Raw genomic sequence first — 26567 nt, 5'->3', positions numbered from 1 at the left:
TTAAAATGAAAAATGGCATCCTTGAGCCGTGTGAATAACAAAGGATCAAGACCGATCGATCCTCTCCGGGGCACCTCAAAGGAGTGTCATGACTTCGTTATTCAATATCGATGTTATATAGCACGCCTACTCGGAGTCGATTCACTCGACTCCGGGATCCCGCGGTCGCTATTCGAATCACCGATAACATTGCGATCGGTGAGACGCGACTCTTCCGAAATATTCATGAAGCGCATAAAACTGTCTAACAGAATCTAATACGCAAACATTGAGTCAGTACCCGAGGGGATCATATACAGGGTATTAACCCTTAATGGCCGAAAGGGTTAAGAAAGGGATAAGAACTTATGCCATGGAAAACGAAAGGCACGGGGACATGAAAAGATTTTAGTTTTCGTTTCATTTATTTGTCATCGCTGTAGTTTTCTTTGTCAAATATTGCAACTTATTACATCACTGGCGTTAGGTACTCGTGGCTACCATAATGGTGATCGAATTTTGTAGGCGTTCGCACGTGGTGTGCTGACTTATAAAACTGATACGTCTCGAAGGACTACCCGAATGATCGGGAACAAAACTTAGGAAATGAGTAGGAGCTGAAGTAGACGTGATTCTTGTGGTGAATTGTTACGTTGTAATGTTGTACTAATTTCGATTGACTTGTTGCTTCTTACTTCCTACCCCGTACTCCGTACTCCGTACCGTCTGAACCTTCCAGAGCCGTCTTCGACAATACCTCAGCAGAGTCGTCTTCGCGGGGGTGAAGACGTTCTGGTTGGCTTTTTTACATGTAGAGGGTTGTGGAAGGTAGACACAGTCCCCTCCCTTCTTGGGTCTTTCTAGTTGTTAATGTTAGTAACTAATTCGTCCTGTTTGCAATCGTCTACCGTGGCAGGTAAAAAGCAAGAAACTTGTTAAGAAACCGGAACGCTATGAGTGGCCTTAACAATTGGTTCGTTGATCGTGCACTGGCAAAAAATATTTACCGTAATATAACGTCTTATGGGCGAGTATTACAAGAAGGAACCTCTCGGCCATTAAGGGTTAATTTTAACTCGAGCACTTAAATTATTTCCGCTGTTATTGGAAGTAAGAAAAAATGACTAAATAGGATGTAGATGTTTCTAAGGCGTGTATCTGACGGTGATAAATAAAAGTTCTGCGATTATAATTTTATTTAGTCATTCTTATTACTCTCAATAATAACGAAAATAATTTAGGTACTCGAGTTAAAATGAACAGCCTGTATAACGAAAATCCATGATACTTACATTGATAGATTTGTGACCTGCTATCCGATAATGTTCAGAAAATAGACTTTCATCATTCTTTTCGAACCCTTGATATCGGTTTTTACCTTCCGCGTGAATTTTTAGTTGACACACAGGTCTTCTTCACAGAACGAAACATTACAATTCGAAGTTCGATGAATTGCCATAGAAAAATGCATTGAATTGCAGTTTTACCATTCCCTAGGAACAGTTCTCCAATGATTATTCGCGGAAAGAACGCGGGTTTTGTTTGCTTGTTCGAACAACAAGTAAGCAATCATACAATGCTGCACGTTGGTCGATGAAGCTCTGACACTGCCGAATCGATTGTCCACTGTTCTTTCGCCTAGCAAGAGTTGTTGGGCGTGTAGTACGATTGTCGAACTTGGGTATTGTCACTGCTGTTGCTCGGTTCACGATAGCGGAACGTGCGTCCTGTCTTTCACGGACTGCGAACATGCCACAGAATTCTCGCTCCAAAAGGAACGGGTCGAAAGGGTGTCATTAATTCGTCAGGTGGGATATCCACGAGCTGTATAGTGGACGTGCTTGTGATAGATATCCAGGTTTCACGTGTCAGCTGAACTTATCCCTGTCAGTTTCTTATCATTTATCGTTGTTCGTAAGATTACATGAGTAAAGTATGGCGGTTGGGTGTAGTTCGACCGAACGGGTCGGGCATTCCTCGCAGACGTTGCCCGGTATTTTAGTCAAGATGGACGAATTTCAAAAAGTATACTGAGCATTGAGCAAATCGCTATACATCACCGGGCTGTGGCCCTATTATGACCATGGCCGGATGGTTGTTATAAGAGTCGTTTTTATTTCAGCGGTGATCAGCTGTACTTTGATCCAGATAACTAGAATTCTATTCATACCGAAACGTTCGTTCTCAGGGAAATCGGAGAACTTTTATGTAGATCGAATAAACAGTGATCAGTGAACCGTGTCTTCGTCACAGTTAATGATAACGCGGATATTGCGACGTGATTCGATGCAATAATCATGACTCGTACGAGAAGGAAAACAGAAATGGAAAGTTACCGAACTATGATGACCTTTGACGGGTTAACTTGTCTCGTTTAGTTTCAAATGTATACTAGATTCAAATAAATATTAGGAATGTGTTTCTGTTTTAATACCGAATCTATTTTCCGTGGGAAATTCCATGTATTCGGTGTATTGATTTCTTGTGAAGATATATAGGTGCGTTTTAAGGATAAATGGTACATTTTTCAGTATTTATTCGTTCTTACACGCTATTTTTATATATCCTGTGCATGATGCGCAGATGTTCATGTTTGTCAGTGTTCGAGCCTGTATGGGGTCGTTCGCAACGCTCGGCCACCAGTGTTTTGAATTATTTTTCATATTTCGGGTTTTTCCGAATCGCGTCTATATTTTAAATTGGTGGCAGTTCAATGTTTCGTCGCGACAACGGATATGAAAGTTTAATGACGAACACATTCCCCGTTTGACAGCGTTCTAAGTCTGTTGAAATTGTTCTTCGGTTATCGCGTAGGGAACATAGTCAGCAATGAGGCAAGATCGATTACTTCGGACCTGTTACAGTTTCGTCTGCCTGTAAATCTCTGTCGGCGAGCTACGAGATTGGTATTCACCTTCAGGCGGATAATCGTTAGCGAAATTGTTAGCGCGCGTGTTCATCTTATTCCTTCACCCTGTGTTTCATTGAACACGCGCCGGACCATCATGAACGTCTGAAAACGTCATGAACGTTCACCGAAAAAGGATAATAAACTATATAAAAACCGAGTTAATGTTAGCATACGTACGTTAGGTTACGGTGTTCATAATTTCGTTCTCCCTAAACCTATGTCGTGTAAGTATCGCCATATCATAGCGACAGGGATCAATGAACGCAAATTTAACCCTGAAACGCTGCCAGAGATGAAATTGGTTTTTTTTAACATTGAAAAATCGTGTTTGCTGTGACATTATGACAAAAGCGTAACGACTGACTTTAATATTGATTGTTTAATATTGGCTTTTTCGGCATTAATTCAGTCATTCACGTATCATAACGTTATTGTAAGATATATCAAATGTCTCTTGTACATCGCTGTAAATATGACAATGACAGCAAACATAATTTCGTTGACGGTAGTTTTTAAAGGTTAATAAACGTTTAATAGATTTATCGAAGGAAACATCATTGGACTATTCTTGGTGTAGGACAGGTATTCTTGGTGTTCGTGGAGACGCACCGTTTAGACGAAGCAGTTGTCTCCATACTGTTCATAATTCCGCACTTCATTTTGGCGTTCATAATTAATTTTGTCGGACAGCAACTGACGAATATAGCTGTAACGATTCCTTCATGGAAGTGTAAGTTCACGGTTTCGCGATCCCGCAGATTCGTGGGAAATTGTACGACACTGATCCCATAGTGATGATGGTATCGTCGAGTCTTGATTTTCCAATTAGTTCGATAAGAATTCAATCAGAGTGATTCAATTGGAATCGAGTTCACGGCTAAGAACGATTATTTCGCACATTTATACGTTGCTGAGAATTAATGGGGCAAAATTGTTAAATGATACTGATACGGTACAATGTGGTACCAGGCACCGGTGAAGTTGCAAAAAATGATATCATTCTTAATGATGGAGTCTATCAAGGAAAAAACGGTGAACATGGCGTTAACCCCCAAAAAGCGAACGTTTCCAACAACTTCATATAGAACAATGCCTAAGGTTATCGAAATTTATATTCGTCAATTTTTCTAAGTAATTTAATTGAATCTGCGTTGCACACGAGGCTTTAAAAGGGGGATTCCATTTTAAAGTTGCGCGACGTTGATTTCGATAAATTAATCAACGACAGAGTACGATTAGCACAAACAGGAAAGTACAATTAATCAATCACCTAACAAGTTAAATTAAATACGGAAAGGTACGAAGTTGAATGAACTCTAAAAAAGAATGCGTGTCACAATAGACCCAGTCTCCGCTGGGGGAGGGTCAACCCCGGACTACTAACCGAGATTAAAGAAATTTCACTTTCAGATGATCAGCATATCCTTTTCGTACTTCATTGTACTCTTTTCGTTACGATAAGACGGTTGCGAGGTAACGTTCGAGCCGGCAATTGATTGTTGGACTACAGATTCTTCGAATTACGAATTGTAGGAATGGAATTAAAATTTACTGAATGTTAAATGCTATTCCATTGTTTTTTTTTAAATTTCATGTACGTTAGCATAAAGTTCCGTGGTCTACTTGTCATCCGTTGCGAGCATTCAGAGGCACCGATAATTAGAAATGATATATTAACAAATAGAGAACTTCTTTTCAGTTGAAGCGTAGTTCATTATGAGTAGTTAATGTCTCTAACTTGATACTTCCGTAGAATTCACTGTATTTTAATCATTTACGCGTATATTACCGAAGAATTATAAGCACGTACGGTAGTAATGATTTTCTTAGTTGGCTAGTTACTTTCTATGTAACGCGTTTTGGTCGAACATGTCCGATAATGGTACAGATAAGGAGAAACGGATAGAAAAAATGCCGAATAACGTGACTAAATTAAGGAAAGGAATTCTTCGAATATTTCGTAACATTTTCGAATATGCGAATATGCGAAAATTAAAGCGAAATATGGTAAACCATATTCTGGAACGGAAACGAAACAGCATAAATAACGTATGGCTTAAAGGTGATTGGACAGTGCCATATAATTTCCGTTTAGACGTTCCCCACGTCGAACGAAACGCAGGTGTTTTGAGAATACCAGCGTACCTATTATTCAATAATGTCTGTCAAAGAACTCCAACCTTACTGTCCTAACGACGATTCGGTGAGTCATTCTTTTAAAATCCCACATTAAAAAACTGGTTTGACAATGATTACATCTTAACTAACAAAATACCGGACAATAATGCGCGAATAATACTTGTCAGCAGTGACAACTCAATTTTCTAAAGAAAAAGGTAAAACGTTATTTCCGATTATCGGTATTGCATTCGAATTACATTGTACAGTGAATGTATTTCTTTTTATCTTGAAAGTTTGTATTTATAATCTGGAGATAGAGTTCGCGCGTAACTCACTGGTTACTGATCTGTTCGCGTTGTGTCGCTGCAGAATGAATGTTGGGAACGGTTCGCGCTTGTTCCGCTTTCCATTAAGATTTCCGGCTGCGGGGGCAGAACGCGAAGACGTCTTTAACGAAATAGTTTCAAGATTAGGAAGGGTTGCGTACCAATCGAATTTCCACCGGCGGATAAGTACCCGGATCGGCGACAGGTTCGAAGAACGTCGCACGTTCGCCGAAAGCAATTTCGAGGGAGCGCGCAATTTGAGATCGTCTCGTTCCCCGGTCCGTGTCTCGGAGGTGACCGAATATTTTCGGGAAACAAGTGCATCGTACGCAAAGGAATTCGACTTTGTAGCTAAAAGATTTTCACCATCTGACGTGCACGATAAGCAGAAATCTCCTCAAATATAATTCACTGCTGCGACAGAAATAGGTGTCTGAACTATTGTACGCTGTCGAACGAAGTACAGAATCGAATAAATCATAAGCGGTTTAATGTTTATAACATGTATGAATGTATAGAAGACAAGGAATAAATGATAAATTTCCATACATGAGAAATTATTAAGAATATTTAGTAATCACAGCCGTATTTTATGTGTATCGCAGTCAATTATATATAATCAAAGAATCGGTAAAACGTGAAATGTTTCGTACCTGAATATATTTCCCGTGATATTTTCCTCTGAATACTTCCATTCGTTACTTTTTCCTGTGAATCTCATATGTTTCGATGTGTTTCGATTCATTTTATATTGCAGTGCTCCTTTAGTGTTTTCATCAAGCCTGAAAAACACAAAAAATGCAGATTTAATTTCAGTAACATAGTAATAGATAGCTGATCCACCGGATTGTTAATATTCACGGTGATTATTCGCCCGTATATCCTCCAGAAAAGGAAAATGTTCATTAAACTATTGTATTAAATTAGCGTTAACGATCTTCTCAAATCAACTTTACAGTTAAGACTTCCAAAAAATCCTTAATTACTCCTACACAGACAGTGAATGAGCAAGTTAACGGTATTCCGAGAAAGCTTTGCTTTTAATAAACCATTACTTTTAATACACTATTGCACAAAACTCGTGCAGGTACTGGAATTGTCGCCTGCACGATCCCTCGATCGTTTCCGTTTACTGCGGCTGAAAAATTTGCTACCAAGACAGGAGATACTGTTTGTTTCCTGCACGAGAAAGAACTCGGAATAAGAAGAACCTGTTTAGTCATTCGTATTTTCATAATTTATATTTCAAACGTTTTCTTTCAGTCTTGTTTCCTGAATTAACTTGAGCGCTTAGAACGATATTAGTTTATTCCTTTTCTATCTACGTTGCTTTGCGCGTAAAACAATATTGATTTATTCCGGAAAAATATCTATAATGCAGAAGTGTTACAGTGAATTTCTACAAGTCGACAGGATATTGGGAGAAGCCCATAATGGTATGAATAATATATTGCGCTAAGGCGTAGTTGCAAGGTAGCTCCGACTTTCCGTGCAGACGTTGCGCAGCACTGACGATGCACGCATTGTGGAGGAATTACGGTGTCTATTATTCCGTCATGACCTACACTGGGCTTTGGCCCTACCACCAATCTATTTTACCGACAGTGCAGAGGATCTGTTACTCTATCTGTATACTCAGCTGTATAGCAATTCAGGTGAGAAAAATTCTCTGACGATAAAGAAATATCGACACCAGTTGCTGTCTAAAATTGACATCGGGAGTCGTTATTCTCTGGCCACGTATTACGAACAAATTTCAAACTTCCATCACTCGTTCGGCGTGTTTCAAAACAGTGTCTTGCTGGATGCAATGCTACACTTGTATGTGCAGTGATTTATACAGCTTTCCTTTGCTATTGCACCAAAGATTCGCTACATTCTAGAATCGATGATGCATTTTTCAGGTATTCTTGATCATGAATGTAGACATCACGTTGAAAAGATTGCTCCAGATGTTATCATACTCCTTTCCACTACTGGCGTACGCTGTGCGATATCTCGGCTTTATCGTCAACTTCCCGACAGTAAGTTCGACGTCGCGTAACCGTTTTCTTCCGGGAAATCGCGAGACCAATCTCGGACCTTTCTTTCCATGTGACCTTAGGTGAGGTCTGTCATGGATAAGATGCAAAATGATTACGACACACTAAAGGATCCGAACGAAGCGGAAATCCTAATGAGACATGTAGAACAATCGAAGCGCGTGGTTTATATATTTCTGGGTAATTTACGTCTACACACTTTCCATAAAACCATCGAAAACTTACACTGTCCGAATGGAATATACAATTAATGGAATTCTTAACTAGCTACTGCATTCTCGAAACATATAAAATAGTAATTCTTACGGCCGAGTGCAGCGGAATTATCAGATGCATCAAAGTAATGGATTTCACATTCTCTATTTTCTAGTTACAGAAACGATAAAGTAGTAGTGGATTTCAAGTATCTCTTGCACTTTACGAATGGATTAATATATTCACTATTTTTGTATGTTTCAATTAGCATTGCTTAATGAATTGCGGTGTCGAATTCTAGGCCTGTCGAGTACAGCAATCGTTTGCATAGGTTTCTCATTGTTAGCTCCAACCATACTACAATCGAAATATCAGTTATATGCCCTACAACTGCTTGGATTCTTCATGTCTGAACGAGGCATACAAAGTGATTGTCTCTGCGTGTATCTCACATGTGCCAGCACGATTGGTTGCTTAACGTTAGCATGCACTGAAGCATCGCTCGCAGTCATGTCCTTCTACTTGTGCGGATTATTGAAAATTACGAGGTACGTTCAAAAGAACCTTAATAACCATTCACTTTGCAGGAATTTATTTAAACTATTCTTCCCGCTGGAATCATATTTATGGTACACGTTCTCTAATACAATATTATAATTTCGTTCGCTAGTGATTCTCCTAATTCGATAGCAGAATACAACCTTTCTGCTATAAAATATACAGATATAATAGGAAAATAGTGTTATATTTTGGCCTAGGCACACTAAATTATACTAACTTTTATTAAACTAACGAGAAATTTTCAATAGCCATTCATTTCGACATAATCGAATGAACTACAGCCATTTCTAACGTAGTGTTGATCAAATTTCAATTGAGATATAAACCTTCGTCGAGTGATTTACGTTAATATCAAGATCGACTTGGAAATTTGAAAAGATTTCTATCGTTACGGTATGGACATGAACTGTTTCGACGATAATATTGCCACGTACTCGGTTGACATTTTTCACGGCATCGGCATCAGAGCAGTATTTTAGAGTATTTTATATTTTTATTTTCTATAAAAATATCGTTACTTGGTAGTAATTTAACGTTAAGTTATTTATTTTCATCGTGCGTACGTGTCAATAAGGCTAATTCTCTTCTAGTTATCGGATACGAACCGCAGTCGACAACGTGGTAATGTCACCTTGTCCTAAACCAATAGTTTTACATTCAAGCGTGGAAATTCACCAGAGTGCTCTCAAGTACGGTATTTTCAAACAGATATTATACCAAAGCTGTTCGTCCATATTTCATTATATTTTCATTCCGTGTTTCAATGGTCCATCCGATTGTCGTGAACATACTGCAACACTCTGAACCTCTCCAACGTAAGGACCGCCGTGGAAATGGCGGAGAACCTGACTTTGTCGTATTTAGTGGCGATTATGGTAGTTATCGTTTCATTCGCCGTGAATCTGTATTGTGTAAGTATTACTCAACAGCGAATTTAACCGTTACGACGAAACCGCGAACGAATCCCGGTAAATCACTGTCCTTCTGCTTTTTGGTATGTGACAGTTATGTCTGGGGGTGTTGGAGATGGATGCGTTCGGTAACGTGTTCATTTCTTTTGAACTCGTTATAGTGCATGCGATCATCATGTTCTTGAGTAATTACAGCGGACAGATATTGATAAACGCCAACCACCAGCTGTTCATTGAAACGTAAGATTGCACGTTTATGCTCGCCGGTAGAACTACCGTGCAACGAAAACGATCTATTCCTTTTACTCCACGTTTGTCTCAGAATCGGCAGAATTTTCAACATAGCGTCCACAGAAAGGAACAAATGTGTTTAATCATTCTTCCATTAAAAGCCTCTTTTGCGATATCGAAAGTCGAGAAATGGCAAATCTGAAGTAGATCGTTTTAAAGTGTCCCGTAGTTCTAGTGCGACACTAAACATTTCTACTGTCCATTCCGAGGAAATCGAAATCCAATCGATTCGACGGTAGATTAAGGATTATTCGCAATTTCAAATCGGTTCAGTGAATATTTCGTGTAGGAATTCGTTAGAATGTGTATATAGAATTGCGAATAATTATGCTACTCCACTTTATGATAAAGTGGTAATAATGATAATCTTATATGATACAGATACAACTCCTTGTGGTATCGTGTACCACTGGAGGCACAAAAAATGTTGTTATTCATACTGATGAGAAGTTCGATCGATCTGCAGTTCAGCCTGTCTGGTTTATTCGTTCCATGTTACGAAGGCTTTACGATGGTAATTCATCGCGTTCACGTCTCACTAAAAGCGTTCCTCGGTCCAAGATACTAGAAGTTTCTGTTTCAGATGATGAGTTCTTCCTTCTCGTATTTCACTGTCATTTATTCCATGCAGTAGACTGTTTAAAAATGATAGTCGTGACTGTAGTGATCGCAAAACACCATGGGAAGTACAGAGGCAACGAGCGTTGCACGTTAAAAACTATAATCTCCAAAATGTCTTTCTGCGAACAGTTATTTGTACGTGCTGTTTCAATGTGTCTGTGCGCTTATAAGTCAGAATTACCATCATTTCTGTAGATATGTAAATAACGTGGTTATACATCCGAAAGAAATACAACAGCCATTTTTCGTCCCCGAACGTTTGTTTCTGATCTTTACAGATCCCCAAAGGCTCGCTGGCAGATTACGCAAAGTCCGCTCACAAAATCTCGCACTAACGTCTCGCTTTTAACATACACCCCCATTCGCTCTGTCTTTCTCACCCTTGCACCCTTCTCGCTCGCATCTTTCGTCCATAGTCAACATTCACGCAGTCACGTACACGCTTTTCTCACGCTTCAGTCACTCGGTTCCAAACACTCTTCGCACGCACGGACAACGAACCATTCATCCCACATAAATATAAAGCATTTATCGTTCGAATCGATATTGCCGCAATTATAAGAATTCTTGTCAATGAAGAAATTGAAAATTAGAATAGAAACCTCACTGTTTCTCATAATATTATAAAATCGTACCATCATTGTAACATATGACAGTCACACAAGATAACAAACAGCAGCTGAGACACAAGATGTAGTGTTGTGTTCCCAGTCGTGGAAGTGAGTGCAACACTTAGTTATTTTCAAGGGAGGTTTTATTATAAAGGTTTTCGACGTGTGGCGAGGTCGCCTTTTACACTGTGTATACGACTAAGATCTAATTTTGATGGTTACGGTTTGACAGTGCTCAACCAAGTCTGCTCGCAGGGTCAATTTAGTCCTTTTTAAAAGAAAAAATAGGATTAGTGGGGATGAGATTGGGCGAGAATGATTCGGAGTTCAAGGGGTACGGATAACTCGAGGATCAAGGTACATGGATGAGTCAGTAGGAGGTGAGAGTTTTAGGCGGCTGAAGATAAGATAGAAACAGCGGAAAAATAGGAAATATTTAGGGAAAGGATAACTATTGCGAGGATGACTGTCACAGAAGCAAACATGTTTGTATAACTATGTGTCACAGCAGGCTGGTATCCAACAGTAGTCGAACGTTCTGAGAAAGGTATGATAAGAATTTTCAGGTGAAAGATGCCAGCTGCAGTTTAATGTATAATATACTCTTCCATTTTTTATATGACAGCGAGTGTGTGTGACAAATCTGTTGTTTCTATGCGGATTTCTATCTGTTCAGGATATTATAGATACTGCCAACGTAATACGGTGTAATATCAAGGCAGACGGATAAATAATATATTAGACTGAGGTGCACTTTGGCGATGCTACGGGTACTCTGTCCACACATCTTTCAGTTCCGTTCCCGATGGACGTATTCCGACGGAATTATTCGCTAACAACCACCTATACGTGTTAAGATATAAGAAATTGAATTTCTCTGTCTCTATTTTCGGTGCAGCTCTCGCGTTCCCGATTGATCGTCCTCCCGCGATACGAGGCCTCCGCGAGCGTGAAGCGTAGAAGATAACCGATGCTTGTTAGGGAATTCGCGTGTCGATTCTGGGAATGGTTGCTTTTCAATGTGGACTCATCAGGAACTCCGTTAATGGTTCAGCCAATTCCTTGACAACGATATTTAATGATGCTTTCACTTGATACGAGGAATACAGAGTATTGCTGGTACGACTACTTTTTTACCGCATTTCTAGATTGGAATCTGTTTTCGTATACTTCATTGTTGCTTTTATATATGGTTTAAGTTCAGACAGCGAATGAAATGTTTAGTTATTCGAGTCTGCGTTCAGGAGACACCTGTCTCATGGTAAATCTATTTAATACTTGCCTATATTCGTATACGCTTGTTCCATTTGTTCAATTATTTCCTTTCTCGAGCATCCTATCATGCTGTGGAAGAATGGAAAATCGTATTAATGAAGTGACAGAGCTTACAAGGTAATAGTATACGGTCACAAAAACGATTCGGGATTGTAGAATACAATTCCATATGCGATTAATATAATTCAGCGTCAATGTAGTCCTTTAACCCTTTGCGGACGAAGATTCTTTGAACTATACAAAACCTTTTGTAGATTCTGCCAAATCACACATCTAACGCCTAAATATGCCGGTTTCTTGCTGTTTGAGCAGTTGAATCATTTGTTTGCAACTAAGTATTACAAACATGAAAGTTTGATCTCGGTAAAGTGTCGACATTCGTCCGCAAAGGGTTAAATTCAATCTGGACGCAATTTGACATATAGAATAAGCTTCTAAAAAGTGGCCGTACAAGATAGTCAACTGGTTCTTACTTGTTTTTCCGTGTCGGGCGTTCGCCGATTCCATGAATGGCTGAAAGCTTCAGTCTAGAGTCTAGACTCCAGACCATCATATTTGTTTCCACGTTACGTTACGCCAGTGCATCCGCAGCGTTCCCCGTTCCTGTTGACGGTGCGCTCTGCATATTTCGTGGACACATTGTTCCCGCGTACGGGATGCGCGGCACCGAACTCGCTAGTGCATTTTTAATGAAGTCCCTTTCCAGAGGAGTCCCCGCGTTTTCGGTGCCTTTGCGACCAACCGTTGGTCCAACGGGGACACCTCCGGCCGAGAAGATTTTGCTTTATTTGCCGGCCCTCCGGGGACACTTACTGCCATTGAATGTCGACCTTGCCAGGCCCGACTAAGCGGCTCGCGAACGACTAACTTCATACAGGCTAGAATCGAGAATAACAAACAGTTTGAACGTGCTTGGAGAAAAGTTCATTCGAATGTAAAATACACTGTTGTTACTTCATTAATGTGCGTGCTTTATGGCTACAATACAAAACATTTTTCAGAATGCTTAAATAATTCGTTCGAATGTCGAATATATTGCTGCTATATGCTTCGTTAACACTAGAACCACCGAGCCCTTAAACTGACTTTTCAGAATTTCTTTACAGAAACCGCAAACGTGAATTTATTAAGGTTTGAATCGGTTTCAATTTCAGCTTAGCAGTACCATTTCAGTAATCGCAAAAGGAAACATCAAAAAATGGATGGTTTTTACCTATCTGGTAGTTCTAGTGTTAATGCGTGTGTTATGTGTTTATCGTAAAAGACACTCGGAAAACGCTTTAATAATCAGTTCATATGACAAATATACTATCGCTACTTGGGTAATATGTTACATGCCAAGTTGAAATTCATTTTTTACGTGCTTTGCTCTGTTCCTATCATATTTTGATACAGACGAAAGGAGTACGTTACAGATATTTCAAATACTAGCCCTTTGTGTACGAGAATTTTGTAAGCTTCCAAGAACATTTCCTATAGAAACTCGAATTGCACTAGAAATGCCAGAGATACTGGAAAAGAAGTAAGCCGCGTACCGATCCCTTGTTATCGAAATAAATATATTAACTTCCAGCTTTCGACTTTACGTGGTCGAAGGATCGAAGCCACCATCATGGCGACACTCGTCGGCGAAGATTTAAAATCTGCGTACATTTAAGTTACCCGTTCATTGTGAACAGTTGTTATTGGCGCATTGAATGCCATGCGAGTTTAAGGTGCAGAATACGCGAAATGAAAGACATACGATATTAAATACAAATGGGTCAAAATGACCCATTGCTGATTTCTTCTATTTACAATCATTAATAAAGATAACCGATTTTTCTCTGAGAAATTATTCAAGAATTTCATTTAGCAATACGCAAACTGAATTCTAAATCAATCAAAGCCTCAATGGATGCGCCCTTGGACTTCTTACAGAGGAATTTCAATAAGTCGTGGAAATTACGGTAATTGAATTTAGGCCGAGCTCACCGGTGATCAACGTGGCATTCAACGTATTCAGTTCATAGGATATCAGATTGTACGATATCGGAGGTAGCGAAATATGAAGCGAAGAACATTTTCATTCGGAAGTTACTTAGGTTCCGTGTCGTTCCACAGTACCCATCGAATTTCACGCCAACCGTCCTTCCGTTACCGGCGTCCGTCATACTCGAGTCACGGAACACGCAACAAGGAGGCGTTCGTCACGGGATATGTTAATCGGATTCGCGTCAAGTCCACCAGGGGCTGCTGTGCTCGTCGCGCGCAGTAGGGGTAGGTTAATCGCACGAGTTACGGGGGCGATTAACGGAACCGACGTTCTTACATCGAGCACTGTAATTATCGGCGTCGCGGGTGCGTTCGCGATCCACTTTCTACAGGGTGATAAATAAAAGTACTCGTTACTTCTGGTAGAAGTACAGACACTACCCATCGAATGCTACCCGTTTGAGTCCCACGCGCCGCTTTTGCGCTCTTCAGATTTCATGTCAAAAATACCCAGCGCATTTCAACGATACGGACAACTGACAGCGCACTCACAATCTGACGAAACGCTCTTCACTTTTCAGATCGCATGTACGTCGCATCGCTACGTTTTTTGCATATAAGTAATCCAAGTAATACATTTTGTATTTCGTTGTTACGTATTATAAATTAATATATATATATATAGTATTAATATATATATATATAATAGTATCAACATAGATTAAGATAAGCGCTCTTGCGCTGCTTGACTTTTCTCGACACGAAATAAAAGGAACGCCCATTCAGAAAGCGCTATTGCGCTGTTTGGCTCTTCTCCACCGTCTTTTTTTTTTTTAAATCTCTGGTACTCAAACGGCTACAAATGTAAGACTGGATTTTGTAGGCTTAAAATCGAATGGTGAAAACTCGTTGCAATCGTAATCTTTTTACTGCAGTGTTACTCACTCGAAATTTGCAGAAAGAATGCCCTCCGAGGGGCATTGTTTAGCCGGAGGACACCCGCTTGTCGGCATGGCTTTGGCTCTGTTTATTGCACCCCGAGACTCGGCGACGCTTTCTCTTAACACTAGAACTACCGAGCGGTAAGGCAGAGCTATTTATAATTTTCCTATTGCTGCACTAGCACAGATGCAAAAATTTATCTGGAAGTTTCTCACGAAAGCATCTTTATCATCTTAATAATGGCAAAACTAGAATCTTGACATCGGCCATCTTGACCTGTCTGATAGTTGTAGTGTTAAGAAACCATCGATTGACGAAACGCAGATGACCGACGTTCGACTTTCCCTTCACTAAGATTATCTTATACTGAAGAGTTCTTCGCTAGAAATATTCAACATTTTCGAATAATATATACAGCATTTTCGAAAACTAACATATCGCGAAATCGCACATACATATGCGAAGAAACGAAGTTATTTATGTTATTTTAATATTTCAATATTTCATATATCGTTGCGTTACACAAAGCTTAATACTAGATAGCAAACTTTATAACTTCGTTGTATCAAATTATGTGTCAATCAAGAGCCTCTCTAGTGCAAAGGGTTAATAAACATGGTACGTAAAATTCATATTTTAACATTACAAACTATCTTCTGATTCGATGAAATGATACGATGGTCCCGTGTTTCCATATATTGCGATTAGCTCGCGAAGCGAGGAAACCAGTTTCAACCGAAACCAAAGATTGTTCGAAATTTGGAGGATATTCAATTTTCGACTGCTGCCCTATATAACTCTTTCACAACGTTCGACGAGTGCTGCGTAAATAAGTACCGTAGGAGTTATGAATATTTTTGATGTCACTCTGTAGCCTGCAGAAGGAGGGAGGTAGTAGCCGTAAAGAAAACTGTGCGATCGTTAGGTGCGACCGAGGTAACCATGAGTATATGCCAGCCAATCGCTTAGCTCGTGAATGTTTTGTTTATGTCTACTGCATCGTCTCGTTGGACAGGCTGTAGTCATCGGCTACGAATCCCCGGTCTACCCCTTTCGCGCTATAATCAACAGGACCACGTGAAACCCGTCATCAGGCCCGATTCGACGCGGCCCCTGGCCAAATTGTGCGTCAGTTTCGTTTACGTTCGCAAATTAGCCGGACGATAATTCATGTAACGAGCGCGACCGTTCGATGAGAGTCCGCGCCGACGACGACGGAACAAGCCGATAATGAACCAATCGAAAGAAGCCTGGCCAGATCGCGGCCCGCGGTGCCTGATTAAGGAGTGCTCCACTTTCGATGGTAACCTCCATCAAGTAACATTTGATTCGGTCGAACATGAATTTCTTCGAAATTTCGGGATTTAACCTTTCGCGCGAAGAACGATTCCTCTTCCAGCTATGTCGCGTTTCATTGAATAACACTGCTGCATAAGTATATGCGCCAGCTAAATATAAAACACGATGTTGTGTCGTAGGTAGCAGATCCGGTTCGTAGAACCAAAATATGTATGCGCTAACAGCTCCGGTTCGCAGAACCAGAAATTGCTACGCTACGATCGTTGGGTCGACGCTTGGTCGCGACTCGAATGTTTTCGCGAATTTACGTAGACCGTACGCGTGATGCCCGCCTAATTAATCTTGGGCACCTGGATCCGTCGGTGGAGCAGTGGTGGCGTGTTCGCGTTACGTTTTGTTCGAATCGAGATTTTCGTACGAGTCTTTCGTGTGATATACTCGAAGATGATACGTGATTGAGTTTTCCGAATGTTGTACGTGAACTCTATTTGTCGAGCGCGTGTCGTGAACTATTGAAAGTGTATCGAGAACTACGTTTGTCGAATGCGGGTCGAGAACTGTTTGAATGCGTGTGCGGAACTATGGAAATGAACAGTTCTTGTCGAATGCGTGTGGATGACTAACCTTCGTCGGAACTCTTGCACCCACAAGTCAACTTTCTTACCCCTCCTTCGGATGTACGGAAGGGGATGCTGACGGAGTGGGAACAAGAGATCGACGAAGTTTCGAGTAAAAAATACATTTGGCAACAGCAAGAAAATACCGCTACCTTGACGAACGTGCAAGGGTGTACCCCGATGCGAGTACGCACCCTTGTCCGCAGGTAGTCCTCGCTGTTGCGCACACGTTCGGTTAGTCAGCGACGAAAACCCGTTACGTGGGCCCATGTGCACGTGCCTACCTAAGTACGGGCACGTACCCATGGCCGCGGGTAATCCTCGCCGCTGCGCGAGAATTCGTCTGGTTTATGACAGGGGCGATTTTTGTAAGGGACAGAAAATGCGAGGCTGACTTGCACAATGGCCGAAGCCGGGCCCCGGATCAACTGTCCCGAACGCTCGATCGTGTTTGCGCCCGTGTCATAAACCAGAACCGTGCATCGACGTGCCGCGGTCCTCGGTATCCCGAAGGGCTCCTTGTTCCACGACGGAACACACGAAGTATGATTTATAGGAGAATCGGTGTATGCGAAGAATATATACCTACACGCTATTTTTATATATCCTGTGCATGATGCGCAGATGTTCATGTTTGTCAGTGTTCGAGCCTGTATGGGGTCGTTCGCAACGCTCGGCCACCAGTGTTTTGAATTATTTTTCATATTTCGGGTTTTTCCGAATCGCGTCTATATTTTAAATTGGTGGCAGTTCAATGTTTCGTCGCGACAACGGATATGAAAGTTTAATGACGAACACATTCCCCGTTTGACAGCGTTCTAAGTCTGTTGAAATTGTTCTTCGGTTATCGCGTAGGCAACATAGTCAGCAATGAGGCAAGATCGATTACTTCGGACCTGTTACAGTTTCGTCTGCCTGTAAATCTCTGTCGGCGAGCTACGAGATTGGTATTCACCTTCAGGCGGATAATCGTTAGCGAAATTGTTAGCGCGCGTGTTCATCTTATTCCTTCACCCTGTGTTTCATTGAACACGCGCCGGACCATCATGAACGTCTGAAAACGTCATGAACGTTCACCGAAAAAGGATAATAAACTATATAAAAACCGAGTTAATGTTAGCATACGTACGTTAGGTTACGGTGTTCATAATTTCGTTCTCCCTAAACCTATGTCGTGTAAGTATCGCCATATCATAGCGACAGGGATCAATGAACGCAAATTTAACCCTGAAACGCTGCCAGAGATGAAATTGGTTTTTTTTAACATTGAAAAATCGTGTTTGCTGTGACATTATGACAAAAGCGTAACGACTGACTTTAATATTGATTGTTTAATATTGGCTTTTTCGGCATTAATTCAGTCATTCACGTATCATAACGTTATTGTAAGATATATCAAATGTCTCTTGTACATCGCTGTAAATATGACAATGACAGCAAACATAATTTCGTTGACGGTAGTTTTTAAAGGTTAATAAACGTTTAATAGATTTATCGAAGGAAACATCATTGGACTATTCTTGGTGTAGGACAGGTATTCTTGGTGTTCGTGGAGACGCACCGTTTAGACGAAGCAGTTGTCTCCATACTGTTCATAATTCCGCACTTCATTTTGGCGTTCATAATTAATTTTGTCGGACAGCAACTGACGAATATAGCTGTAACGATTCCTTCATGGAAGTGTAAGTTCACGGTTTCGCGATCCCGCAGATTCGTGGGAAATTGTACGACACTGATCCCATAGTGATGATGGTATCGTCGAGTCTTGATTTTCCAATTAGTTCGATAAGAATTCAATCAGAGTGATTCAATTGGAATCGAGTTCACGGCTAAGAACGATTATTTCGCACATTTATACGTTGCTGAGAATTAATGGGGCAAAATTGTTAAATGATACTGATACGGTACAATGTGGTACCAGGCACCGGTGAAGTTGCAAAAAATGATATCATTCTTAATGATGGAGTCTATCAAGGAAAAAACGGTGAACATGGCGTTAACCCCCAAAAAGCGAACGTTTCCAACAACTTCATATAGAACAATGCCTAAGGTTATCGAAATTTATATTCGTCAATTTTTCTAAGTAATTTAATTGAATCTGCGTTGCACACGAGGCTTTAAAAGGGGGATTCCATTTTAAAGTTGCGCGACGTTGATTTCGATAAATTAATCAACGACAGAGTACGATTAGCACAAACAGGAAAGTACAATTAATCAATCACCTAACAAGTTAAATTAAATACGGAAAGGTACGAAGTTGAATGAACTCTAAAAAAGAATGCGTGTCACAATAGACCCAGTCTCCGCTGGGGGAGGGTCAACCCCGGACTACTAACCGAGATTAAAGAAATTTCACTTTCAGATGATCAGCATATCCTTTTCGTACTTCATTGTACTCTTTTCGTTACGATAAGACGGTTGCGAGGTAACGTTCGAGCCGGCAATTGATTGTTGGACTACAGATTCTTCGAATTACGAATTGTAGGAATGGAATTAAAATTTACTGAATGTTAAATGCTATTCCATTGTTTTTTTTTAAATTTCATGTACGTTAGCATAAAGTTCCGTGGTCTACTTGTCATCCGTTGCGAGCATTCAGAGGCACCGATAATTAGAAATGATATATTAACAAATAGAGAACTTCTTTTCAGTTGAAGCGTAGTTCATTATGAGTAGTTAATGTCTCTAACTTGATACTTCCGTAGAATTCACTGTATTTTAATCATTTACGCGTATATTACCGAAGAATTATAAGCACGTACGGTAGTAATGATTTTCTTAGTTGGCTAGTTACTTTCTATGTAACGCGTTTTGGTCGAACATGTCCGATAATGGTACAGATAAGGAGAAACGGATAGAAAAAATGCCGAATAACGTGACTAAATTAAGGAAAGGAATTCTTCGAATATTTCGTAACATTTTCGAATATGCGAATATGCGAAAATTAAAGCGAAATATGGTAAACCATATTCTGGAACGGAAACGAAACAGCATAAATAACGTATGGCTTAAAGGTGATTGGACAGTGCCATATAATTTCCGTTTAGACGTTCCCCACGTCGAACGAAACGCAGGTGTTTTGAGAATACCAGCGTACCTATTATTCAATAATGTCTGTCAAAGAACTCCAACCTTACTGTCCTAACGACGATTCGGTGAGTCATTCTTTTCTACGTCTGATCCGTTCTAATTAAGGTCCAGAGACTGGTCACACACCTACTTAGTACAAATAACGAAATATATTTTCACTGAGTTGGTCGAAAATTGATACACGTATCACCGAACACATAAAATCCCACATTAAAAAATTGGTTTGACAATGATTACATCTTAACTAACAAAATACCGGACAATAATGCGCGAATAATACTTGTCAGCAGTGACAACTCAATTTTCTAAAGAAAAAGGTAAAACGTTATTTCCGATTATCGGTATTGCATTCGAATTACATTGTACAGTGAATGTATTTCTTTTTATCTTGAAAGTTTGTATTTATAATCTGGAGATAGAGTTCGCGCGTAACTCACTGGTTACTGATCTGTTCGCGTTGTGTCGCTGCAGAATGAATGTTGGGAACGGTTCGCGCTTGTTCCGCTTTCCATTAAGATTTCCGGCTGCGGGGGCAGAACGCGAAGACGTCTTTAACGAAATAGTTTCAAGATTAGGAAGGGTTGCGTACCAATCGAATTTCCACCGGCGGATAAGTACCCGGATCGGCGACAGGTTCGAAGAACGTCGCACGTTCGCCGAAAGCAATTTCGAGGGAGCGCGCAATTTGAGATCGTCTCGTTCCCCGGTCCGTGTCTCGGAGGTGACCGAATATTTTCGGGAAACAAGTGCATCGTACGCAAAGGAATTCGACTTTGTAGCTAAAAGATTTTCACCATCTGACGTGCACGATAAGCAGAAATCTCCTCAAATATAATTCACTGCTGCGACAGAAATAGGTGTCTGAACTATTGTACGCTGTCGAACGAAGTACAGAATCGAATAAATCATAAGCGGTTTAATGTTTATAACATGTATGAATGTATAGAAGACAAGGAATAAATGATAAATTTCCATACATGAGAAATTATTAAGAATATTTAGTAATCACAGCCGTATTTTATGTGTATCGCAGTCAATTATATATAATCAAAGAATCGGTAAAACGTGAAATGTTTCGTACCTGAATATATTTCCCGTGATATTTTCCTCTGAATACTTCCATTCGTTACTTTTTCCTGTGAATCTCATATGTTTCGATGTGTTTCGATTCATTTTATATTGCAGTGCTCCTTTAGTGTTTTCATCAAGCCTGAAAAACACAAAAAATGCAGATTTAATTTCAGTAACATAGTAATAGATAGCTGATCCACCGGATTGTTAATATTCACGGTGATTATTCGCCCGTATATCCTCCAGAAAAGGAAAATGTTCATTAAACTATTGTATTAAATTAGCGTTAACGATCTTCTCAAATCAACTTTACAGTTAAGACTTCCAAAAAATCCTTAATTACTCCTACACAGACAGTGAATGAGCAAGTTAACGGTATTCCGAGAAAGCTTTGCTTTTAATAAACCATTACTTTTAATACACTATTGCACAAAACTCGTGCAGGTACTGGAATTGTCGCCTGCACGATCCCTCGATCGTTTCCGTTTACTGCGGCTGAAAAATTTGCTACCAAGACAGGAGATACTGTTTGTTTCCTGCACGAGAAAGAACTCGGAATAAGAAGAACCTGTTTAGTCATTCGTATTTTCATAATTTATATTTCAAACGTTTTCTTTCAGTCTTGTTTCCTGAATTAACTTGAGCGCTTAGAACGATATTAGTTTATTCCTTTTCTATCTACGTTGCTTTGCGCGTAAAACAATATTGATTTATTCCGGAAAAATATCTATAATGCAGAAGTGTTACAGTGAATTTCTACAAGTCGACAGGATATTGGGAGAAGCCCATAATGGTATGAATAATATATTGCGCTAAGGCGTAGTTGCAAGGTAGCTCCGACTTTCCGTGCAGACGTTGCGCAGCACTGACGATGCACGCATTGTGGAGGAATTACGGTGTCTATTATTCCGTCATGACCTACACTGGGCTTTGGCCCTACCACCAATCTATTTTACCGACAGTGCAGAGGATCTGTTACTCTATCTGTATACTCAGCTGTATAGCAATTCAGGTGAGAAAAATTCTCTGACGATAAAGAAATATCGACACCAGTTGCTGTCTAAAATTGACATCGGGAGTCGTTATTCTCTGGCCACGTATTACGAACAAATTTCAAACTTCCATCACTCGTTCGGCGTGTTTCAAAACAGTGTCTTGCTGGATGCAATGCTACACTTGTATGTGCAGTGATTTATACAGCTTTCCTTTGCTATTGCACCAAAGATTCGCTACATTCTAGAATCGATGATGCATTTTTCAGGTATTCTTGATCATGAATGTAGACATCACGTTGAAAAGATTGCTCCAGATGTTATCATACTCCTTTCCACTACTGGCGTACGCTGTGCGATATCTCGGCTTTATCGTCAACTTCCCGACAGTAAGTTCGACGTCGCGTAACCGTTTTCTTCCGGGAAATCGCGAGACCAATCTCGGACCTTTCTTTCCATGTGACCTTAGGTGAGGTCTGTCATGGATAAGATGCAAAATGATTACGACACACTAAAGGATCCGAACGAAGCGGAAATCCTAATGAGACATGTAGAACAATCGAAGCGCGTGGTTTATATATTTCTGGGTAATTTACGTCTACACACTTTCCATAAAACCATCGAAAACTTACACTGTCCGAATGGAATATACAATTAATGGAATTCTTAACTAGCTACTGCATTCTCGAAACATATAAAATAGTAATTCTTACGGCCGAGTGCAGCGGAATTATCAGATGCATCAAAGTAATGGATTTCACATTCTCTATTTTCTAGTTACAGAAACGATAAAGTAGTAGTGGATTTCAAGTATCTCTTGCACTTTACGAATGGATTAATATATTCACTATTTTTGTATGTTTCAATTAGCATTGCTTAATGAATTGCGGTGTCGAATTCTAGGCCTGTCGAGTACAGCAATCGTTTGCATAGGTTTCTCATTGTTAGCTCCAACCATACTACAATCGAAATATCAGTTATATGCCCTACAACTGCTTGGATTCTTCATGTCTGAACGAGGCATACAAAGTGATTGTCTCTGCGTGTATCTCACATGTGCCAGCACGATTGGTTGCTTAACGTTAGCATGCACTGAAGCATCGCTCGCAGTCATGTCCTTCTACTTGTGCGGATTATTGAAAATTACGAGGTACGTTCAAAAGAACCTTAATAACCATTCACTTTGCAGGAATTTATTTAAACTATTCTTCCCGCTGGAATCATATTTATGGTACACGTTCTCTAATACAATATTATAATTTCGTTCGCTAGTGATTCTCCTAATTCGATAGCAGAATACAACCTTTCTGCTATAAAATATACAGATATAATAGGAAAATAGTGTTATATTTTGGCCTAGGCACACTAAATTATACTAACTTTTATTAAACTAACGAGAAATTTTCAATAGCCATTCATTTCGACATAATCGAATGAACTACAGCCATTTCTAACGTAGTGTTGATCAAATTTCAATTGAGATATAAACCTTCGTCGAGTGATTTACGTTAATATCAAGATCGACTTGGAAATTTGAAAAGATTTCTATCGTTACGGTATGGACATGAACTGTTTCGACGATAATATTGCCACGTACTCGGTTGACATTTTTCACGGCATCGGCATCAGAGCAGTATTTTAGAGTATTTTATATTTTTATTTTCTATAAAAATATCGTTACTTGGTAGTAATTTAACGTTAAGTTATTTATTTTCATCGTGCGTACGTGTCAATAAGGCTAATTCTCTTCTAGTTATCGGATACGAACCGCAGTCGACAACGTGGTAATGTCACCTTGTCCTAAACCAATAGTTTTACATTCAAGCGTGGAAATTCACCAGAGTGCTCTCAAGTACGGTATTTTCAAACAGATATTATACCAAAGCTGTTCGTCCATATTTCATTATATTTTCATTCCGTGTTTCAATGGTCCATCCGATTGTCGTGAACATACTGCAACACTCTGAACCTCTCCAACGTAAGGACCGCCGTGGAAATGGCGGAGAACCTGACTTTGTCGTATTTAGTGGCGATTATGGTAGTTATCGTTTCATTCGCCGTGAATCTGTATTGTGTAAGTATTACTCAACAGCGAATTTAACCGTTACGACGAAACCGCGAACGAATCCCGGTAAATCACTGTCCTTCTGCTTTTTGGTATGTGACAGTTATGTCTGGGGGTGTTGGAGATGGATGCGTTCGGTAACGTGTTCATTTCTTTTGAACTCGTTATAGTGCATGCGATCATCATGTTCTTGAGTAATTACAGCGGACAGATATTGATAAACGCCAACCACCAGCTGTTCATTGAAACGTAAGATTGCACGTTTATGCTCGCCGGTAGAACTACCGTGCAACGAAAACGATCTATTCCTTTTACTCCACGTTTGTCTCAGAATCGGCAGAATTTTCAACATAGCGTCCACAGAAAGGAACAAATGTGTTTAATCATTCTTCCATTAAAAGCCTCTTTTGCGATATCGAAAGTCGAGAAATGGCAAATCTGAAGTAGATCGTTTTAAAGTGTCCCGTAGTTCTAGTGCGACACTAAACATTTCTACTGTCCATTCCGAGGAAATCGAAATCCAATCGATTCGACGGTAGATTAAGGATTATTCGCAATTTCAAATCGGTTCAGTGAATATTTCGTGTAGGAATTCGTTAGAATGTGTATATAGAATTGCGAATAATTATGCTACTCCACTTTATGATAAAGTGGTAATAATGATAATCTTATATGATACAGATACAACTCCTTGTGGTATCGTGTACCACTGGAGGCACAAAAAATGTTGTTATTCATACTGATGAGAAGTTCGATCGATCTGCAGTTCAGCCTGTCTGGTTTATTCGTTCCATGTTACGAAGGCTTTACGATGGTAATTCATCGCGTTCACGTCTCACTAAAAGCGTTCCTCGGTCCAAGATACTAGAAGTTTCTGTTTCAGATGATGAGTTCTTCCTTCTCGTATTTCACTGTCATTTATTCCATGCAGTAGACTGTTTAAAAATGATAGTCGTGACTGTAGTGATCGCAAAACACCATGGGAAGTACAGAGGCAACGAGCGTTGCACGTTAAAAACTATAATCTCCAAAATGTCTTTCTGCGAACAGTTATTTGTACGTGCTGTTTCAATGTGTCTGTGCGCTTATAAGTCAGAATTACCATCATTTCTGTAGATATGTAAATAACGTGGTTATACATCCGAAAGAAATACAACAGCCATTTTTCGTCCCCGAACGTTTGTTTCTGATCTTTACAGATCCCCAAAGGCTCGCTGGCAGATTACGCAAAGTCCGCTCACAAAATCTCGCACTAACGCCTCGCTTTTAACATACACCCCCATTCGCTCTGTCTTTCTCACCCTTGCACCCTTCTCGCTCGCATCTTTCGTCCATAGTCAACATTCACGCAGTCACGTACACGCTTTTCTCACGCTTCAGTCACTCGGTTCCAAACACTCTTCGCACGCACGCACAACGAACCATTCATCCCACATAAATATAAAGCATTTATCGTTCGAATCGATATTGCCGCAATTATAAGAATTCTTGTCAATGAAGAAATTGAAAATTAGAATAGAAACCTCACTGTTTCTCATAATATTATAAAATCGTACCATCATTGTAACATATGACAGTCACACAAGATAACAAACAGCAGCTGAGACACAAGATGTAGTGTTGTGTTCCCAGTCGTGGAAGTGAGTGCAACACTTAGTTATTTTCAAGGGAGGTTTTATTATAAAGGTTTTCGACGTGTGGCGAGGTCGCCTTTTACACTGTGTATACGACTAAGATCTAATTTTGATGGTTACGGTTTGACAGTGCTCAACCAAGTCTGCTCGCAGGGTCAATTTAGTCCTTTTTAAAAGAAAAAATAGGATTAGTGAGGATGAGATTGGGCGAGAATGATTCGGAGTTCAAGGGGTACGGATAACTCGAGGATCAAGGTACATGGATGAGTCAGTAGGAGGTGAGAGTTTTAGGCGGCTGAAGATAAGATAGAAACAGCGGAAAAATAGGAAATATTTAGGGAAAGGATAACTATTGCGAGGATGACTGTCACAGAAGCAAACATGTTTGTATAACTATGTGTCACAGCAGGCTGGTATCCAACAGTAGTCGAACGTTCTGAGAAAGGTATGATAAGAATTTTCAGGTGAAAGATGCCAGCTGCAGTTTAATGTATAATATACTCTTCCATTTTTTATATGACAGCGAGTGTGTGTGACAAATCTGTTGTTTCTATGCGGATTTCTATCTGTTCAGGATATTATAGATACTGCCAACGTAATACGGTGGAATATCAAGGCAGACGGATAAATAATATATTAGACTGAGGTGTACTTTGACGATGCTACGGGTACTCTGTCCACACATGTTTCAGTTCCGTTCCAGAAACTCAGAATTTTTGATACAATTACTGTATTCTGTGACTTATTGTAACACCATGATTACCTTCTTATATGATTTTAGCAACGGATGATCTTTCAAAACGTACAAAATGATATTATCACATTGAAGGATCCGACGGAATTGCAAATATTTAAGAAACGCGCAAACGAGTCGAAGCAGATAATTTTACTATTTCTAGGTAAGAATATTCCACTGGCGTATTCCAGGGGCTGCTGCCACTGATATACATTTCCCTGCATATAAATTCAGTATTAACTTTGTGCGACGTTTCGCTAACAACCACCTATACGTGTTAAGATATAAGAAATTGAATTTCCC

At 40.0% G+C, this 26567-nt stretch overlaps 4 protein-coding genes across 20 annotated transcripts in view; 3 read left to right on the top strand and 1 right to left on the bottom strand.

Moving 5' to 3' along the window:
- alpha-Man-Ia (alpha-Mannosidase class I a) overlaps positions 1-26567 on the top strand; it is a 611213-nt gene that overhangs the window by 471905 nt on the left and 112741 nt on the right. The window lies entirely within an intron of this gene.
- The window catches only part of LOC143174890 (uncharacterized), a 42285-nt gene that overhangs the window by 5968 nt on the left and 9750 nt on the right, over positions 1-26567 (bottom strand). For 3 of the 13 annotated variants that reach the window (XR_012999374.1, XR_012999375.1, XR_012999379.1), the window contains exons 1-3: positions 12318-12676; positions 11852-11913; positions 5991-6119 (exon numbers count right to left, since the gene is read on the bottom strand). Coding sequence is in view for 3 of the 13 variants with exons in the window: in XM_076370656.1 (XP_076226771.1) it covers positions 17821-17911; positions 20848-20976 (220 nt within the window). In the remaining 10 variants the exon portion in view is untranslated. Of the gene's footprint in view, positions 1-829; positions 969-1271; positions 1473-1554; positions 1864-2854; positions 2993-3067; positions 3174-4873; positions 5215-5990; positions 6120-6392; positions 6622-11851; positions 11914-12317; positions 12723-17392; positions 17731-17805; positions 17912-19546; positions 19896-20842; positions 20977-21249; positions 21479-26567 lie in introns of those variants that run through there. The other 10 variants (XR_012999371.1, XR_012999369.1, XR_012999372.1 and 7 more) reach the window with 10 other exon arrangements.
- On the top strand, positions 6842-11826 carry LOC143174884 (uncharacterized). 3 transcript variants are annotated; one of them, XM_076370637.1, is made up of 9 exons: positions 6842-6992; positions 7242-7361; positions 7442-7559; positions 7906-8122; positions 8726-8824; positions 8956-9046; positions 9141-9286; positions 9719-9851; positions 9921-11826. In XM_076370637.1, exons 1-9 carry the CDS (start codon positions 6852-6854, stop codon positions 9969-9971), a joined length of 1116 nt encoding a protein of 371 aa, XP_076226752.1. In that variant the 5' UTR covers positions 6842-6851; the 3' UTR covers positions 9972-11826. The 3 variants fall into 3 exon arrangements, with proteins under 3 accessions (XP_076226752.1, XP_076226751.1, XP_076226753.1); XM_076370636.1 differs by having other exon boundaries at positions 7876-8122; positions 9921-11824; XM_076370638.1 differs by lacking the exon at positions 6842-6992 and adding an exon at positions 7006-7158 and having other exon boundaries at positions 7876-8122; positions 9921-11825.
- Positions 21699-26238, top strand: LOC143174882 (uncharacterized). 3 transcript variants are annotated; one of them, XM_076370632.1, is made up of 9 exons: positions 21699-21849; positions 22099-22218; positions 22299-22416; positions 22763-22979; positions 23583-23681; positions 23813-23903; positions 23998-24143; positions 24576-24708; positions 24778-26238. In XM_076370632.1, exons 1-9 carry the CDS (start codon positions 21709-21711, stop codon positions 24826-24828), a joined length of 1116 nt encoding a protein of 371 aa, XP_076226747.1. In that variant the 5' UTR covers positions 21699-21708; the 3' UTR covers positions 24829-26238. The 3 variants fall into 3 exon arrangements, with proteins under 3 accessions (XP_076226747.1, XP_076226746.1, XP_076226748.1); XM_076370631.1 differs by having other exon boundaries at positions 22733-22979; positions 24778-26234; XM_076370633.1 differs by lacking the exon at positions 21699-21849 and adding an exon at positions 21983-22015 and having other exon boundaries at positions 22733-22979; positions 24778-26233.

This window comes from Nomia melanderi, chromosome 9 (assembly GCF_051020985.1).
Source record: "Nomia melanderi isolate GNS246 chromosome 9, iyNomMela1, whole genome shotgun sequence".
Lineage (NCBI taxonomy): Eukaryota > Metazoa > Arthropoda > Insecta > Hymenoptera > Halictidae > Nomia > Nomia melanderi.
Note: the sequence above shows the minus strand (reverse complement) of the source record. Positions and strands in the feature narration are given on the sequence as shown.